Source organism: Psammomys obesus, unplaced genomic scaffold, assembly GCF_907164565.1.
Source record: "Psammomys obesus unplaced genomic scaffold, mPsaObe1.curated_primary_1811, whole genome shotgun sequence".
In the NCBI taxonomy this organism is placed as follows: Eukaryota; Metazoa; Chordata; class Mammalia; order Rodentia; family Muridae; genus Psammomys; species Psammomys obesus.
This window is the reverse complement of record NW_026596069.1, coordinates 15172832-15192203: the sequence shown is the minus strand read 5'-3', so window position 1 is coordinate 15192203 and position 19372 is coordinate 15172832. Positions and strand designations below refer to the sequence as shown.

At 41.2% G+C, this 19372-nt stretch overlaps 1 protein-coding gene across 1 annotated transcript in view; it reads left to right on the top strand.

Annotated features, from left to right (window-relative positions):
* The first annotated feature begins 258 nt into the window (after positions 1 to 258).
* The window catches only part of Dsg3 (desmoglein 3), a 29487-nt gene continuing 10373 nt past the window's right edge, over positions 259 to 19372 (top strand). The window contains exons 1-10 of the mRNA XM_055625664.1: positions 259 to 306; positions 8744 to 8779; positions 9365 to 9496; positions 10394 to 10549; positions 10978 to 11122; positions 11728 to 11894; positions 12734 to 12862; positions 13327 to 13512; positions 16965 to 17236; positions 18069 to 18208. Coding sequence (XP_055481639.1) covers positions 259 to 306; positions 8744 to 8779; positions 9365 to 9496; positions 10394 to 10549; positions 10978 to 11122; positions 11728 to 11894; positions 12734 to 12862; positions 13327 to 13512; positions 16965 to 17236; positions 18069 to 18208 — 1411 coding nt within the window. The remainder of the gene's footprint in view (positions 307 to 8743; positions 8780 to 9364; positions 9497 to 10393; positions 10550 to 10977; positions 11123 to 11727; positions 11895 to 12733; positions 12863 to 13326; positions 13513 to 16964; positions 17237 to 18068; positions 18209 to 19372) is intronic.

Below are 19372 nucleotides of genomic sequence, written 5' to 3'. Positions count from 1 at the left end.
TCCAACAAAGGATTCCATTGCTGTAGGAACTGAGGTGTGTCTCAGTTTTTACCTGGGAGGCAGTGATGCAAGCGTTTCTGGTGAGACCAATCCTTGGCTTGGGGTGGGGAGGAACATACTAACAGGCCACCAGGAGAGTCCTGAGGCAGGCAACAGAGCCACCACTGCCAGAAGGGAGCTCCAGACATCGGATACAGACATCCAAGTGAGAAGCTGCAGCAAGACGCTTGGATTTATTCACCACGGACACTGGCAACAATGACCTGCCTATTCCCCAGAGCCCTGAGACCTCTGGCCCTACTGATGGTAAGTCCCACCTTTTTCTAAAACTAGTACATTTTTCCTGTTTCTTTGCTTGCTACAGAAGATTGGACTCGGTTGCTGAGTCCCTGTTTTACATTCTAGATGGGATGCAGCAGAGCTAAACATATAATTGGGAAATTTTTAAACTTCTTCCTTTTTCTGTGAAACAGAACAAAAAAGTTTATTTTAATGTAGTTCTTTTATTTCTCTTCAATGATCAGATTAATTCATCCCAGTCCCAGGTTTTACTTTCCACAATCTTCGTTTTCTTCAAAGAAATGCATATATTCCAGCACACAAATGAAAACATGCACAACCCCCCACTTCAGTTCCCTAGCATTACACATCTCTTGTTAAGCACATGGCTAAGAATGCTGCATGCCTGATCTTGATACCTGACATGTTTTTAGAGGAGTCACCAACTGTTGAACTAAAAATCAAAGTAATTTTAATACTAGTCAAGTTGGGAGGATTATTAATAAAACCGGTTTTACATTCAGCCATTATGTGCAAAAACATATCAAGCTTTTGGGGAGGGGTGACATGAACTTTGCAGGAAAATAATGTTAGGAGAGTAACTTCTGTTGACTGGGGGAACTTTATGTTTTATAAAAGAGAGGAAGACTCTAAACTAGAAGTACTAGCTTAGATACTATAAGCTAGTTTATACCTTAAGCATTGCATTAGTGAGGCAAAAATATGTCATAACTCACTCATACATGAAGATCGCTAATAACACTTGGATATAATTAAATATAGGACAAAATTCCAAAGCTAATTGCCATGACCCCAGCATCCATTCATGCCATTGCCTCATTTCAAAACACAGAGAACAGCGACTTCTAAACGTTACAGGGAGATAGATCTCAAGAGCTGTCTACAAGTTAAAGTTGCCTGCCATCATGAAAGATGTCTGGTGGCAAAGAACTTCTCAGTCCCCCTCATACAACAATGTTCAAAGAGAAAATAGGCATCAGACAACTTTTCATACCAGGAACCAATGCTTGAACACGGCCTCTCTTAACTGTGAAGCGGCCTGCAGTTCTCCTATTGTGCTGGCGATGAGAAAGTTAGAACATATGTCTTCCAACACACAAGAAAGTTTTGTCCCTGCAGAGGAAGAGGAAGACAGGAAAGAGAGGGGGAGAGGGGAAGAAGGGGAGATGAAGGGGGGGAGAAGAAGAGGGAAAGAGAGACAGAGAGATACAGAGAGAAATACTCAATGAAGGGTCTAGATCTGATCCTTGCAATATCATAGCCACTATCTATCCATACATGGATATTTATCGCTTCAAATATAACTGTTCTGAGATGAGAGATGCTACTAAATGTAAACTATACAATGAAATATTTAATCATAACAAAAGTGTAAAAGATATTCTTATGTCTTGTTTTGATTGCATAGTGAAATTACAGTATTTTCAGGACATTAAATTAAATACACCGCTAATTAATAAACTTTTTAGCAAGCCTTTTAACGTGAGTATAAGAAACTTAAAAACCCTCCGTGTGGGCGGCATTTGTGCTTTCCATTAAGCTAACCTGTATCCTTAATCCTACTTTCAGAGGGCGAGGGCGGTGTTAGGCAGGTAAGGCTTGGTGGAGTCAGTGGGAGTTAACATTCCATAGGAAGAGACGGACCAAACTGCTCCATTGTCAGACTGATACAAGCAAAGACGGGCTCTAGTGCCCTTAGCCAGGGGCTGTGGAGCCACCGGTTTGACTGGAATGAAAGTGCATGTTAGAGAGCCGGGGCGAGATTCGGAAAGGTGGATGAGTGTGACAGTGAAAAGTTCATTCTGTGAAGGTAAATGGAATCCTTTTAGAAACAGGAGCCACCCAGAATGTGGTTACCGGTGAAAAGCAGTGTTCTCAGACCATGGGCCTCATTTGTTGTTGAAGGGTGGGGTCTGAAAGTAGAAAGACGTGTCTGTGGCTTTCTAAGTACTCTTCCCATCACACACACACACACCATACAAGGTCATGGGACAGCGTCTCAACATGAGATGTGACAGCAAGACCTACGCTTGAGCGTGTAGCTGTTCCGTTGACTCACTCCAGCTCTTACGTTCTCTCCTATCAAATTAGAGTCATCTTGGGCTGGGCATGGTGGCACACGCCCTTCATTGCCACCACTTCGGTGACAGAGGCGGCCAAATCTGTGAGTTCAGAACCAGTCTGGTTTACATAGTGGGTTCCAGGACAGCTTTGTAGAAAGACCTTGTCTCAAAACAAAACAAACAGCAACCAGACAGACAGACAGACAGACAGAGAATCATCTTAGCCTTGTCCCTGTCTGAAATGTACACAGTGAGAAGGGAGCACCCTTGTGTTCACAGAAGTGCTTTGAGAAACAGGAAGTGTTTGAAAGACCCTGGCACCATCCAGTTGTAGTATTTCAGTACTAGGGGTGGTTCTTGATGATACGTGTCTTAGTACTGTGTTTTAATGTTTCAAACTACCGTTGGCATCATTCCTAATAAGTCAAGGAAGGTCCTGCATGTTTCTTCAGTTAGAATATAGAATAGTTGCATGGGACTAGGAAGATGGCCCAGTAGGTTAAGAGAGCCTGCCGCACAGACATGAAGACCTGAGTTTGAATCCCCGGCACCCAGGAAAAAGTTAGGTATGGCCATTGAGCTGAAGCCCCAGCACTGTGGGAAATGGAGACAGGGGACGCATTGGGCTTGCTGGCCACTATTTCCACATTCAGAGAGAGAGCCTATCTCAAGGGAATAAGGTAAAGAGTGATGAAGTAGCACATGCAGAGTCCTTCTCTGATCTCCATGCGCGCGCACGTGCGTGCGCACACAAACACACACGCACACACACACACACACACCACTCACCTATAAATGCACACACACAAATAGAAATTTAAAAATACTTGGAAAACTAATGTTTCAAAATGACAAGAAAGAGGCCAACCTTTAAAAAAAATAAATAAAAGATACAGGGAATGTGGGACAATACATGTTTTCCAATCTAGAAATTTTTCTGAAAAAAATTTCAGGTATTTGGACTTCAAAATGAATCATTTGGAAGATGTAGCTACAGAGTGCACCTGAATATTCTTTTAAGGGTGTCATGTTTATCAGTTCTCTATATTTATCCTGTTATTTCACATAGCACAAAGTCAACAATTAAGAACACTTATAGTTGAAGATACTCACCTTCAGAGATCTTCTTATGAAAATAAAACTTGACTGCAAAAAAAAAAATTGTTCCACATCTTATAGTTAACCAAATTTAAAACACATTTTTGAGCCATAACAATTCCTTATCTGAAGAATGAGCTAATCAATTTCACGTTACAATGCTGTCTAAAACTTAAGAAATTAACAGAGATGATCAAAACTCAAAAGTTTAGTACAGTTTTGTGTGGTACTCAGGGAAAAGTAGACGTCCTTCAAATGACAAGTCATGAGGAGAGTAAGCAATAACAGTGTCCTAAAAATAGCAAGGGTCATTTCAGCCATTTTTTTTTTCTATACGGTATCAAAGTATATAAAAAATGGATTTAAGCTAAATGTCCCATTTTGATAAATGGAAAATCTCCAAGGTGTCTTTGACTTTGGCATCGGCTGGGAGATGCAATTATTTCTACCCATTAGTAACACCCCTTGCTTAATCCCAGAAACCAGTTCTCACGCCTAACTAGAACACTCCGTGTCCCAGAGGTTTCTCGTAAACCTCTTAGCCCTCCGTGTTTCCTTTCCAGTAAAAAGTTGATCTGGTAGCCTAAGGTAAGGGCTTGCTCGGGGAAACGCTTCGTGAGGAAATTACATCGATGACGGGTTATCCATAATTACATGACGAATAATTGGATCTGCCTAATGGACACTTCTTTCTTAAAGCAGTGCAGCCGGCCAGGCGGTGCATCGCACAACTTCAGGAGGTGCGGTCACGGGAACTGCAGTGGGAGCAGTGTCCCTGAAGTTAGCAAGGGGCAGCCTACACAGATGTACAGTAGAGCACTGTTCCCTTCCTCCGTGGAGAAAGAAGCCACACACACACAACACACTAAGAAGTCTCTGCAGATAGTCAAAGGATTTTTTTGATACGCTTTTTCTTCTCTTGTTATTCTAACCGAAGTTACTAGCTTTCACTAAGCATCTACAGGGCTCTCAGGCTTACCTATATGCTCTATTTACACCTGCTAATAGTTCAGTCCTCACACACAACAAACCCACATATAAATGCATAGAGCTATCTTTCTATGGCAGATGGGAGAAATGGAAGGATCGGGTCATGTCCCCAAGTCATAACGGTGGTACATGCCTGGGACTGGAATTTAGATCAGTCTGGAGGCTAAGAAGATGGCTCAAAGGGCTGCCAAGCAAGTGTGAGAAGCTGAATTCAGGTCCCTAGGACACATGTGAAAACAGATGCACGTATGTAATCAGAACTCTCTTATGGGAAGATGGGTGGAAGAGACGGGGGAATCCCCAGAGCTTTCTGCCCAGAAGCCTGGACACCACAAGCAAACAAGAAAAAGAAACTAGCTCAAAGGAGGTGGAAGGTGAGGCTGGACACCTGAGGTTGTCCAGTAACCTCCACACACATGGCCTGACACATACATACCTGCATGTGCCTGCACACACACACACACACACAGTTAAAAAGAAAGAAAAACGGGCTCCAGGGTCCAGATTTGTACCAGCACACTTGACAGGATCCCTCAATACATTCAGATGGAATATTCACAAACAGCCAAGGGCATCACGCTTACCTAGCATGTCTTAGCTAAAAAAAAAAAGTTTTAAAGATCACCTTTCTAAATTAGTTGATTTTATATCAGTTCTTGAACACTGAATTGTCTGAAATTAAATACTAATTTCTGAATAATTTCTATTATTTAACTGGAGAATTTGCTCTGTTAAATGCAAAATATATTGGCATGTTCTTGTGGCTTTAAATTTCAAAAATTCTACACAGTCCTGACTTAGACTTTACATACATTTTTTTCTACTTTATATTTATAGAACCATTGGGTTTTTTTTTTGTTTTCAGTGTAAAATCCAATAAATTACATAAGGTATTCAATGCTTCATTATAGAACAACCTTTTTGTTAGATGATAGCTTGAACTGTAGATTAAAATAAGTGTTCTGAGGACTGCAGGCTAAACTACGATGTTCAGAGGGCTACTGCCGTTAAATGTCTGTTCAGATTAGTATTTTCAGCTTACAGTAGGAATATTAGGACGTTATGTACCATAAGTGAAGGAGCTTCGACATAGAAATCAGAAGGATAAGTCACTCATTTTTCTGAACTATGCTTTGTGTATCTCATTCACCTATGTGTCTTGAAGGACTGTTATGACCTGGCATGTTTACTATCGCTGTTTGACTAGCTGACCAACTATAGCCGTGAAGCACCAAGCTGTGTGAATTTTGTGACATTCTTCTGTCCAAAATGTATAGAAAAATCATATTAAAATATGTAATAATCTTTGAACTACTTAAATTGCTCTCTGAATTCCCCCCGAGGGGAGTGTGGTGCAGTCTTTGATTCATTCCAGAATCGGGCAGCGTGGCTGTGTAAGCTGCTTTTCTCACCGCTGTGGCAAAGCGCCTGACTGAAACCTTAAGGGAGGTAGCTTCATTTGGGCTAGTGGTTCCGGTCTGTCACTGGAAAGCACGCTGGCAAAGGCCAGACCAAGAGACTCTTACATCAAGAGCTGCTCACACAGGAAGCAAAGAGGGATTGCTGGGACTAGAGGAGGGTGCAGCCTTCTGAGCCCCACCCTTGGTGGTCTGTTTCTCCAGCCAGGGTCCTCTCCTGAGGTTCCATAGCCCTCAGAATTAATGCACAGGCGCATCACAATTCTAGTCAACGAAAGAGTGGTTCAGAGTTCAGTGTTTCCTCTCAAGTTCCTCGTGTTTCTGGAAACAAAGAACATCTTTCCACAACACTAAAATGAGGGAGCATTGTTTGAGATCAGTCTTAAAAGGGTTTAGAATGAGGGCTCTGACTCCGGGAGAGCACAAGAAACACAATAGCCTATGCTCTGCTCTGTTAGTTTTCCATAGCTTTGCTTTCCTGGGAAGGTAGGAACAGGGCCTCAATGTCTATTAGAAGACTCATGCTCCACAGGGCTAGTACAGACATGACTCATGTTTTCTGGATGACTCCACTCTTCCTGTAAAGAGGAGCATACCCAGCCCACCCTTTCCTTCAGAATCGGCTGAGAAAGATCGGTCAGTGACCACACCACACTGATCCCTTCTTTCCTAATAGATGCATGATGTTGGAGCATCATCCTGAGACACTATTTAAAAATCAGACCTTCAGGTGAAATGTTTACAATGGAGGGGCTGACCATCCTGTGTCTCGTGTAGTTGCTCCTTTGGTTCAGACTTGGACCTGCCTGTTCATTACAATCTTTAAAAATAAATGATGAAATGAATCCGCGTTGTTTCAGGATCAACCACAGCCTTTGACCAGATAAAAATCTAAAGTGACTGTCATATAACTTTCTTCAGTGTATTTATGTTAGCTTGGGGTTAGGATCTAGCAATGCACACACCCTAGAGATAAAGTGGCTTGTTTCAAACCCTGGCTCATTGAGGGTTATTAACAGGAATAAAGTATCTGTGTCTTGTATCTTTATATCCATAGGAACAGAGGTTACATAATAGACTCAGAAGAGTGGTTCAGGTGGTTGCAATAAATAATAGTATTATTAAGTATAATGCTCTGTGAATAAAAACTAGCCACGTCACCTACCACTGTCACACTTCTAACTTTATCCTGTAATTTGTTTTCCATGGCCTTCTTTCTTCAGCTCTCACATTCGGTGGACCAGCCAATAGTTGTTAAACACTTGAATGGGAAGGAATGATAGTACAAGACCCAGGACTTGGAAAGATACAGGGAATGTTTGTGAGCTAAATGGCGTTAAAGAGAATGTGAGCTGTACAAACTCAGAGACTAAGGTACTAGACAAAACAGCTTCATGTAGCTTGTCGGTACTTGACTGGATGGATCACGTGTAGGGGAAGTAAGGAGAGAGGAATGCATCCCAGGTGGAAAGCAATGCATCTGCCAGGCCTGTGGGCTTTGGAGAAAGCAAAGGGCCTGGGCGGCCCAGCTTCCTTTATCCTCATTTAATTTTTTATACAAGTAGTATACAATGAAGCCCTTGTCTTGTTTGCTTGCTTGTTTGATTAAAGACAAGCACCACCACATCTGGAATTAAGAATGAAGTTCATGTTTAAGTTGTAGTAGGAAGGAGGAGAGCAGATCCGTGCCACAGCAAACAGCTCTTGAGACTGACACAGAATGACCATCTTTTCTCCATTTTCATAAACCAGGTAGCTCCATTCTGTTCTCTTTACTCTGGTGCAGCTTTAAAAGGAGGTAAAGTGAGAGGAAGGCAGGGAAGAAAAGAGCCTGTCTTTTAAAGGGAGCTAACCCAGGTTTGCTTTTACATAAGCACATAAAATAGATAATGGGGGTTGGGGACTGGTTTTGGTTTTGCTTTTTATTTTCCTAGTTTTTGAAGACAAGGTCTTGCTGTGTCCCTCTGGCTGTCCTCCAGCTCTCTTCAACTGACCTACCTTAGCTTCCCACATGCTGGGGTCATAGGTGTGCACCACCATGCCCAGCATCATAATTCCATGACCACTTTCAGAAGTTTGTCACAACAGTTCCTAAAGCAATGACTTCTGGGAGCTGTGTATATGCTAACCATGTAAGAAACATCTAGTGGATTTTAGCAACTGGCTGAAAGCATAATTTTACAATCAAGGAGATGGTGAGGAGGAGGAGGAGGAGGACGGTGGTAACAATGATGATAGTTGTTGTCTTGGTTAGAATCTTCTTCCTTGTTTTTGTTTTGCCTTGTTGTCTCTGGGTTTGAAACAGAGTTTCACTCTGTAGTTCAAGCTGACTTAAATTCACTAGAGAGCTCAGGTTTGTCTTAAACTAGCAACAATCCTCCACCCTCAGCCTCCAACTGCTGGTAGGTTCCTCTTTCCCAGAATGAAAATCTGAAGTCATGGTGCTGGAGAGACATCATAGGAGTCGTTAGCTTTTGCAGAGGACCCAGGTTTGATTCCTAGCACTGACATGGCAGCCCATAACCGTCCCTAACCCTAGCTGCAGGGGATCTGAGAGGGGCACACACGGTGAACATGCAGGCATGCAGGCAAAGAATACACACACATAGAGCAAGACAAATAATCTTTTAAAAGCCTGAGGTCAGCCTGAAAACCTAGAGGAGCTTCTTCACTCAGAGAGGGGTGTTCATTTTCCTGGTAGGATGTTTACACTTTGGGATGCTTCTGCAAACCAACTCTCCTAAAACTGAAAAAAAAAAAAAAACCTCTAATCTTAGGAACAGAATACAATGATAAAGATTATTGGTTTTATAGAGTCTAGTCTCCTGTTTGAAGAACTCACATGGAATATTTGGTTCTGTCTGATGTCTACAGGTGGTGCTGCTGGTGCACGGCGAGCTGCGAATAGAGGTATGCAGTTTCCAATCATTACAATCAGAGTTTACCTTAAAACCATGTTGAGAAAAGCATTTAATCAAGTCATTTGATAATCCAATTGTGCAAACACAAAAGCCTAAAGTTCTAGCAAATAACCCAAAATACTTTATAGTTATCTATAAATAGGCGTATATAGTCTTGTTAGTTTCATTTTATCTTCCATTGGATTATGGTTGGTTGGTTGGTTCTGTGCTTTGGAGACTGGGTCTTCTGTGTAGCCTTTGCCTAGGCTGGTACTCACTATATAGACCAGGCTAGCTTTGAAGTCCTGGCAATCTTATTGCATCAGACCCACTAGTTCTTGATTGCAGACATGCACTACTATGTCTGGCTAACAAGTCAAGGGAGGAAATCAAATATGATCAAATGCTAATGTTAAAAATCACATAACTTTGTAATGACCTGTTATTGCTGCTTCTTGACAAAGTATGAGAGATGAGCAAACGGTCACAAAGTGGAAACGGGAAGTTCCTCAGGGTAGGTACCTCTCTATGGCCAAAATTCAGAGCAAAGACTGCCAGCCATGTATGTGATAAAGTGGGATTTCTTTCAATACAGCCTGGAAGACAGCACGGAGAAGATAGAACAGCAGTGCAGCAGGTCAAAAGGAGGTACAAGCGTGAATGGGTGAAATTTGCAAAACCCTGCAGGGAAAGAGAAGACAACTCAAAAAGAAACCCAATTGCCAAGGTAAGTTGTATTGACAGAGCAGCGTGAGCATTAGAATAAATGTATTACATCCATATTAAAGACAATATAGCAATTCCACTTAGCAATATGTAGCCTTGGAAGTCCACAGAACAAAGACCTACTGCTTCCAACAAAAACTACAATAATAGTAAAAAAGAAATGTAAAAATGTAAAAAAAAAAAAAAAATAAGAAATTTAAAAATATAGGAATGATAGACTCTAGAGTTATAAGGTGAGATTAGGAAATATATTGGCTCGTTTTAATGTATATGCAAACTCTACTAAACAAGGATAAAAAAAAGAAAAGTGATGGTTAGATGAGCAGATAGGCCACGGCTGGGTAACTACTGAGGCTGAATGAAGAGCTGTCTCATGAGTATTGTACTATCCTTTCTGTCAAATAGCTTTAAAATTATAAAACTAAAACCCAGTTCACATCTGCACATACTTTTAACATCTGTTACCTTATTCGTTCTCTTTCCCCCTTCATTGTCACTTCTTCCAACTTAGAGAAGCATCCTTTCTAAAATGTTAAGTAAGAATTTTGCATCCAGAAGAAGTCTTCTTAAGACTTAGCCCCCTGTCCTCTTACAACTTTCTAACCTTCCCACCATGGCATCACACCCTAAACAGGCACTCTAAAGCCAAAACAACCAGTCACTCTTGCTCCATGCTGGTGAGCAGAACAGCTGTACTTTATTTCTTAGTCCTACGCTCCAATGAAGAGAGTAGTGATGGCGCAGTGATGGAAAGGGTGGACCAAGTGAGCAGATGGCTTTAGATGGTGAAGGTGGAGGAGGCAGAGGAAGACTCATCAACGGTCAGCTTGACATTTAAGTCAGGTTTTTTTTGTTATTGTTGTTGTTAGTTAGTTAGTTTGTTTGTTTTTCCTTGCAGATCACTTCAGATTACCAAGCAAGCCAGAAAATTACCTACCGAATTTCTGGGGTGGGAATTGATCAGCCTCCTTTTGGGATCTTTGTTGTTGACCCAAACAGTGGTGATATCAACATAACAGCCATAGTTGATCGGGAGGAAACCCCAAGCTTCCTGGTAAGTCTTCAATCCTTCTTTGTGTACTTTGTGAAGGTAGAAGGTAGCTCTTCTACTGGTAGGTTTACAAGAGAAGGGAATATATGGATTAGTCTACCAACAAAGAGTATTAATTTCTCTACCAACAACTTTCTGCTATGATTCATGTTCCTGAAATATATAGCCCAAAAGTACCCAGGGAGGGCTGGGATTTAGTACACAGCTTTCTAGAACTTCATCCTGCCAAAATACAGCAGCTTGAAGGAAAGGACAATTGGACCAATGGCAAGAGTGGGAACCTTTGCCTTTGCCCACACTTTGAGGGAAATGTTTTCCTTCTTTGCTCATTAAGGTCTGTACGTGCCAACATTGGTCTAATTCCTATGAGTAATAATAGTATGCTAGCTAACTCCACATGGTGATAACGGATATTTTCCCTGTGTTTCTAGATCACATGCCGAGCCCTGAATGCCCTGGGACAAGATGTAGAAAGACCACTCATATTAACAGTAAAAATTTTAGATGTTAATGATAATGCTCCAGTATTTTCACAAACCATATTCAAGGGTGAAATTGAAGAAAACAGTGCTTCAAGTAAGTCTTTTACAACGCAGACTACCTCCAATCCATGTATCTTTCAACCGCATGCATCATCGTGTCAGTTTTACTGACTGTTCTGTTAGTTTGCGCAGTAGTTTAACGGCAAAAAATTGTTACAACAGTCTGAGATTTCCTTTTCAAAATGTGTAGTTAACTCTTAACAACTGCCCATCAGAATTGTATGTGTGGATTATAGTCCTGTCAAGAAGTTACTGCCTGGGTACAGAGCCGCTGGATGAGCCACAAAGCTGAAGAAGACTGTTAGGCAGCCTGGATGCACAAGTTCAGTGGTTTTCAATCAAAAGGAGAAGAGATATATTCACATTATTTTGGTCATTTGGGAAAAAAAAAAACATACAGGTACATCTGTGTGGGGAAGAACTGCAAACAGAAGATAGCCCCAATAAAGCCTGAAGGAACATTGGAACATTTTACTGAAAGCCAACAAATTCTAGAAAGAGACAGCAACAGTGACAGTTTTTTTAAGTCAAAATAGTTTAGCACTGATCCCTATTTAGCAGTGCTAAACTATTTTGACTATTTAGTGCGAATGTAATGTTGGACTTTATGTGTCTTTGACGATTGTCCTATATTTCTAGATTCCCTGGTAATGATCCTAAATGCCACGGATGCAGATGAGCCAAACCACATGAACTCTAAAATTGCCTTCAAAATTGTCTCCCAGGAGCCTGTGGGCATGCCCATGTTCCTCATCAGCAGAAACACAGGAGAAGTCCGCACTTTGACCAGTTCTCTTGATCGAGAGGTAAAGCGAGTTGCTTGACTGCATCAAAAAACTAATGGGTTTGATGGCAAGCAACCCAGGAGAGGTGCCTCCATTTTGTTTGATAATACAAAAAGAAGTAGGGAAAAGGTTACCAGCCTTTGTCTGAGCCAATCAATCTTGGGGAATATGTCTCCATGGATGTGATTCTGTTGTAGTGACATGTGTGCCTGTGGCCACAGCCTTTTACACAACAGCTCAAAGGAAAGTATTAAGGAAGACACACTGGTGGATAGAAGCAAACTCTACACTGTGATTAATTCCTAAGGATGGGAGAAAAATTCTTCGATGAAGAGATTTCTATGTGGCACAAAACTTTGGTGGCATACCTTTTCTCTAGATGGCTCTAAAGTTTACCTCTGCTTACAAAATCCCAAAGAATCCCCTCCTCTCTTGTCCCACCACCACAGCTAGAGCAGGCTACTCCGAAGCATTTGACTTCTGCACAAATCATTTTTCCACTTGACTGGTAGGGAAACTCCACAAGTGAGCTTCTCCAGACAATCACATCTCTTCTCATTGCTATAGTCTTCCTTCCTTCCTTCCTTCCTTCCTTCCTTCCTTCCTTCCTTCCTTCCTTCCTCTCTTTGAGTCCACAACACTACCTTCAGAGGTTTACTAAAGAGGACACCTCTTGTAGCCTCATACCACTTCCTCCCAGTCATCTTGAGCCCTACCAGTCTCTCCAAGGACAACTAACAGTGTGCGTGAACCATGATTCATGAACTTAAATGTTTTCACTATCTTATCCATGGAAAGCAGCTACTGGCCATTCACAATCATTGACAATTAACCTGTGTTTTCTTTTTCTTCCAATTTAGCAAATTAGTAGCTACCACCTGGTCGTGAGTGGTGCAGACAATGATGGCACAGGACTATCAACTCAATGCGAATGTAGCATTAAAGTGAAAGATGTCAACGACAACTTCCCGGTGCTAAGAGAATCTCAGGTGGACCAATTGTCCTTGAAGAACCATTTTTATATATGCTTAATAGTCTAGTATCCCAATTGATTGCCTATCTGTTGGGTTTTTAATTTTCTGTGCTTTTTTTTTTTACTTTATAAAAATAAGCTTAAATGTGAGAATTAAGGAATCAGTGTGAATTAACACATAACACATTTGAGAATACATTTAATGCTATTAAAAATAAATATAATTCTTTTAGGCAAACCCTAGAGCCAAACCTTGAGCACTTGGCTAGGGGTCCTAGCAGGAAACTCATCCACCCTTGACTGAACACCATCATCCTCTTTGGAGGATGATTGACAGAGGGTGGAAGGGAAAGAGGGAGAGGGGGAAGACGTCCTCACTTGCCTAGCCAGGCAATGGGCAGAGTGACAGACGATCCTGCAGCTAGGTTGTCCTCACAGCTCCTAGCACTGAATCTTAACTCCTGTGTCTCTCCATTTCAGTATTCAGCGCGTATTGAGGAAAATACTTTAAATGCTGAGTTACTCCGATTTCAAGTGGTAGACTGGGATGAAGAATACACAGATAATTGGTTGGCTGTGTATTATTTTACTTCTGGAAACGATGGGAATTGGTTTGAAATTGAAACAGATCCCAGAACCAACGAAGGAATCCTGAAGGTGGTGAAGGTAAGGTTTGAGATTTCCTAATGGGTAAAAATATTCTGTAGTAACTCAAACAATTAGCCCCATAAATCACATGAATAATGTTACCACTCCATTATTCTAAAAAATATAAAACTCAGCAAGATAGATAGCATTTATTTTACTATCATCATAGTTTTATTGTATAAAGACAACTTCTCTTGATAATATTTTTTCCTTCCAAGTTACTATACTTTCCATAGAACACGCGTGCACACACACACACGCCCATACACATGCACACCACACATATGCACACGCAAACACACCACACACAGATACACTCAGACACATGCACATGCCCACATGCACAGATCCATGCACACACGCACACACGCACACACGTACACACGAGTGAGTTTGCATGCTCTCAGGACAGGAAAGCGAAGACATTTTACCCATTCATCAAATTTACTCTCTGCTATTGGGTTGGAGTTGAGAAGAGATGACTGGGGCTCGGGAACTTGTTGACGTGTTTTAAATACATTAGCTATTGTCATCACAGAAAGAAATCGCAATTTCTTTAGAAAAATGGGCACAGCTAACAAATTCTGCTAGGTAAAAGTGAGTAAAGCTTTTGGTTCAACATGACAGACTCTCCATCTGGAATTCTGTCAGGACAGCTGTGTCTGAAAATAGCATAGACCTGAACAGATACCCACTCTCTGCTGATATTTTTTTGAATCAGGTTTTGGAACATTCTGGGGCTTCTTTAACACCTTAAGTCTGAAGTCGAGTGCGTTGGCACACGCCTTTAATCAGGAGACAGAAGCAGGTGGATCTCTGTGAGTTCAAGGCCAGCCTGGTCTACAGAGTGAGAGTTCCAGGACAGCCAGGGCTACACAGAGAAGCCCTGCCTCAGAAAAAAACACCTTAGGTCTGGTGGAATATGTGGAATATGGAGTAATAGTATTCTCTTCACAAAAAGACATCTGGAAGAGTTTCATAGAGTGTGTTACAGGTTCTGAACCCACAAGGACTCTGTTATAAAGTTCCAACAACACTGTGACTCCCTATTTTATGTCCTGGGGTCATTCAGTTTCCCAAACTCAACACCTGCCTGTCATCTTTGAACGGTGGCGTATCCTCTCAGCATTCAGCCAGCCATCAAGTTCTGCCTAGAAGCTGCCTTTGAATGATGGCCTACCTCTGCCTTTTACTACCTGTCTCCTACCTGACCTTGCTCCCTCCCTCTTTCACCATTGTAGTACTGTCTAGCAGGTGCCCCCTGCCTGTCCCCTCTGGCCGCTGTTGCCGTCAGTCTAGCACCACATCTTTTTTAAGAAACAAGTTAGACAGCTTACTCTTTTCTTTACTCCTCCCCTGGCTCTCATTAGCTGAGTGGCAGCCCTCAATACTCACAGCACTTTAAGTCACCTGCAGCTTTTTCTAGCTAGAATACAAAATAAATTTGTGTGATGAATCTATGGGGAAGCCCTCATCCTAATGTGTATTAAATTAACCAAAGTGATTCTAACATACCATCTAGGTGGATAACCAACTAATGTCTTTGGAAATGAAATAGCAGACCTTCCTCCTCACAATGGTGCCCAGGGCCCTATGGCATCGCCAGCCCGCTCACATCACTTTCTGCAACATGGGGCATTCAAAAGTGCTCAGAAGCAGTCATTGCAGCTGCTCAAATTCAGATCCTTTACCTTAAAAAATATTCTACTGGTGAATAAATTAAGCAGAAATTAGCATTTCCTCCTGAAAAGGAGAAAGAGAAGGAGGAGGAAGAGGAGCTTAATGAATGAAAAATGCTAACTTTGGACTCCTTAATTAGAAAATCAAGTAATGATAAGGAAAAACACTTAAAACTAGTTCTATGAAGAGCTGGGTTAACTGTTCACTGCTATAAAAAGGACTTAGTCTTTTGCCAACCAAGATGAGGTAGTTGGCCTTTAGAGTCTGGAAGTCTATCTTAAGTCCTAAAAGGCATTACTATACATGAATTCAATGAATATTTTGTGAACAGCCATAGTTGTTCTTTATACAAATGTATCACAGGACTTAATTTGTTCAGTCTCACGACAACCTGGTGTGGTAAGATTTGGTTTTAGATGTGAAAAGCTAAGGCCTGGAAAGTAACATACTGAAGGAGCACTTGCCTACTGGCTTCAAATACCAACACTAAAAAGACTAAACAACTTCCTCCTCCTCCTCCTCCTCCTCCTCCTCCTCCTCCTCCTCCTCCTCCTCCTCCTCCTCTCTTATTTTTTTTATTTTATGTAGCTGAGTACTCTAGCTGTAGGTCACCTGCATGCCAGAAGAGGGCATCCAATCCCAGTATAAACAGTTATGAACCACCATTTTGTTGCTGGAAATTGAACTCAGGACATCTGGAAGAGCAGGCAGTGCTCTTAACTGCTGAGCCATCTCTCCAACCCCAAGAATAAACTTCTCTTTTTTGCCTTTTTATTTTTTATTTTTATTTATTTTATTTATTGCAATTTATTTACTTTGTATCTCAGCTGTAGCCCCCTCCCTCATCCCCTTCCAATCCTGCCCTCCCTCCCTCTTCTCTTCCCATGCCCCTTCCCCAGTCCACTGATATTAGAGTTCCTCTTCCCCTTCCACCTGACCCTAGTTTATCAGTTCTCATTAGGACTGGCCTAATTGTCTTCCTCTGTGACCTGGTAAGGCTGCCCCCCCAACACACACTCAGGGGGAGGTGATCAAAAAGCCAGCCACTGAGTTCATGTCAGAGACAGTCCCTGTTCCCATTACTAGGGAACCGTCTTGGACATTGAACTGCCATGGGCTACATCTGTGCTGGGGTTCTAGGTTATCGCCATGCATGGTCCTTGGTTGGAGTATCAATCTCAGAAAAGACCCTGTGCCCAGATTTTTTGGTTCTGTTGCTCTCCTTGTGGAGCTCCTGTCCCTTCCAGGTCTTTCTATCCCCCTCCCCTTTCTTTCATAGGATTCCCTGCACTCTGCCCAAAATTTGGCTTTGAGTCTCAGCATCTGCTTAGATACCATGGTGGGTAAAGTCTTAATAAAATGCACATAACACTTAAAAGTGAAACTCTGAGGATCAGAAAACTCAAACTCCGCCCTTTACAATGCATAGCTAACACAGAACATAATCAAGGCCTGACTGAGATATGTTACCATCACAAACTAGGGATTCTTCAAGTTCTGTCTGTCTCCCAGCCTAAAAATTATGATGTTAAATGGAGTTCTGATGGCCTAGAAAGGAAACACTGTGTTTTCTAAACATGCTACCCAAACAGTCTTTTGAGTCAAGAATCCTAAGACATTCTCTATTTGACATTACAGTGACATCTGAAACTGCTTTTGCTCTACATAAATAGAAGGGCCTGTCCACCACTTCTTGCAGAGATGGTTCTATCTCTTGGTCTTCCACACTGTGTGTGTTTTGTTTTGTCTTTTGTGACACTTCCTTCTGTCTAATTTGTTTTCCGCTCAAGGCTCTGGATTATGAACAAGCACAGAGCATGCAATTTAGTATTGCCGTCAAAAACAAAGCTGAGTTCCACCAGTCAGTGATCTCTCAGTACCGCGTGCAGCCAACCCCAGTCATAATTCAAGTCATCAACGTCCAAGAAGGAATTTCATTCCGTCCATCTTCCAAGACATTTACTGTGCAAAGGGGAGTTAGCACTAGCAAATTGGCTGGCTACATCCTGGGAACATATGAAGCTATTGATGAGGACACTGGTAAAGCTGCCTCATCTGTCAGGTAAGAGTCCTGGTTTGGTTTTCATCAATATGTGATTACAACACAGTGCTCAGTCAATGAGATGCCCAAAACAGAGGTACAAAGGAGGTGATATTAAGGAACTAGATAACCCAAGAACAGATACACAGATAATTTACTAGATTATATTTTGCCATAAGCAAAAATAGTATGCATGTAAATGAGTAGAAACTAAAAAAAAAAAAAAAAAAAAAAAAAAAGAATGCCTTAGCCTATCCAGAAATCAGGAAGGAACTTCATATTCATATTTGAGTCTTCAAAAGATTAGGTGTTCATAACAGGAGCGAATTCCGGTGAGATAAGACACTATGGCTCAACTCAAAGAACAGACAAAGTCAATAACGGCCGAAGCATAAAGAACAAGAGCACACAGCTTATTTTACTTTGTTCTATTGTATCTTTCACGGCCAAAATCTGACTAACCAGACTAATGCATAAATAAAGATTGTTAAGTGTGACTCATCCATGTCATGTCAATTTTCTGTTTTTACTTTTATATAAGGTTTATTTACGTTAACTTTATGTATTTGACTATTTTGCCCGCATGAGTGTCTGTGCACTGTGTATGAAGTTACTCAAGGTGCCAGAAGAGGGCATCAGATACCTTGGAAATGAGCTGTTATGTGGGCGGTAGGAACCCAGCTCTCTTATGACAGCAAGATCTCCTGAGACTGAGCCATCTCTCCAGCACCTTGATATTTTTTTATAAGTACATACAAAACATTTTAGATCATGCATAAATATGTTGACTACATAAAAAATAATATTTACTAAGTAAATAACATTTTATTTTATTTTTTCTGTTGTAAAACAGATATGTCCTGGGTCGCAATGACGGTGGTTTGCTTGTTATTGATTCAAAAACTGCTCAGATCAAATTTGCCAAAAACATTGAACGAGATTCTACTTTCATAATTAACAAGACAATCTCAGCTGAGGTTCTGGCCATAGATGGTAAGAACAATATTTCCATGTTTTTTTTGATGAAATATTATTTCAAATAGCACTTCTTTCACAGTAGATTGTCATAACTGTTTGATATATTTACTTTATCACTAAAGTTATTATCTAGGGACTCTGGTCCTTTAGTCTGAGACACCACACTTAAAGCTAAGAGAAACTAAGAATTTTCACTTCCCTGCTTAGTTGGTAAACCATATGGTCCCTTTGGTTTACTATGGGTGAGGAAAAGGGGGGGCTGCATGTGCCCATCTGTGGAGGCCAGAAAAAGATGCTTAGAGTCCAGTGTAGTCAGTGTGTGCGTTAGTCACGTGGAATAGACTATCTTACTTAAACTGGTGCAATGCTGGCAGCCAGCAGGCCCCAGAGGCCGAGTTGTGCACACAGAGGTGTGCGCACAGCAGCTCCAGCTTTCTACATAGTGCTAAGAATTCAAACTTGGGTCCTCATGCCTGAACATCAAGTGTGCTCATCCACTGAGCCATATCTCTAACCCCAGGAGAAATTTTTTTACTCACAAAAAAAAAAATGTGAGTTTTAAAAGACCAGAAAAAATTCCTATAGACAGTCCATCAACAAATCTCACTCAAAATGTAAGCTCACGTTGTAAGTTCCCTATGTAAAACCTATGGACTTACATCATTAAACAATACAATTTTCTCCCCTGAAATGTTTTAAAATAATATTAAATAGAATGTATGTGTTTTCCCTTCTATAAAATTAATTTAGGCTCAGTGTAATAAACATCAAAAATATTAACATTTTGGTAAACTGCCCCTAACACTGAAAGCAACAGAACTCATTTATCATCCCACCACAAGGAGGGCTTTATTTTGTTGCTTTAGTGTCAGCATTTTAGGATTTTTCTTCAATCAGCTGTTTGTTTTTTGAAGTAGGGCTTCACTCTATAGACCTGGCCCTGCAGCTCACTATGTAGTCGAGGCTGGTCACAAACTCATAGAGATCCACCTGCCTCTGCCTCCTGAGCGCTGGGATTAAGAAGCCATGTGCAGCAAATTTTGAAGCCTTAAGTAATAAATATCATTACTGATTCCAAATGCTTTGTCGTGAGACGTTACCCTAAACTTGAAAGCAAAAAGAAAGAAAGAAAAAAGAAAGAAAGAAAGAAAGAAAGAAAGAAAGAAAGAAAGAAAGAAA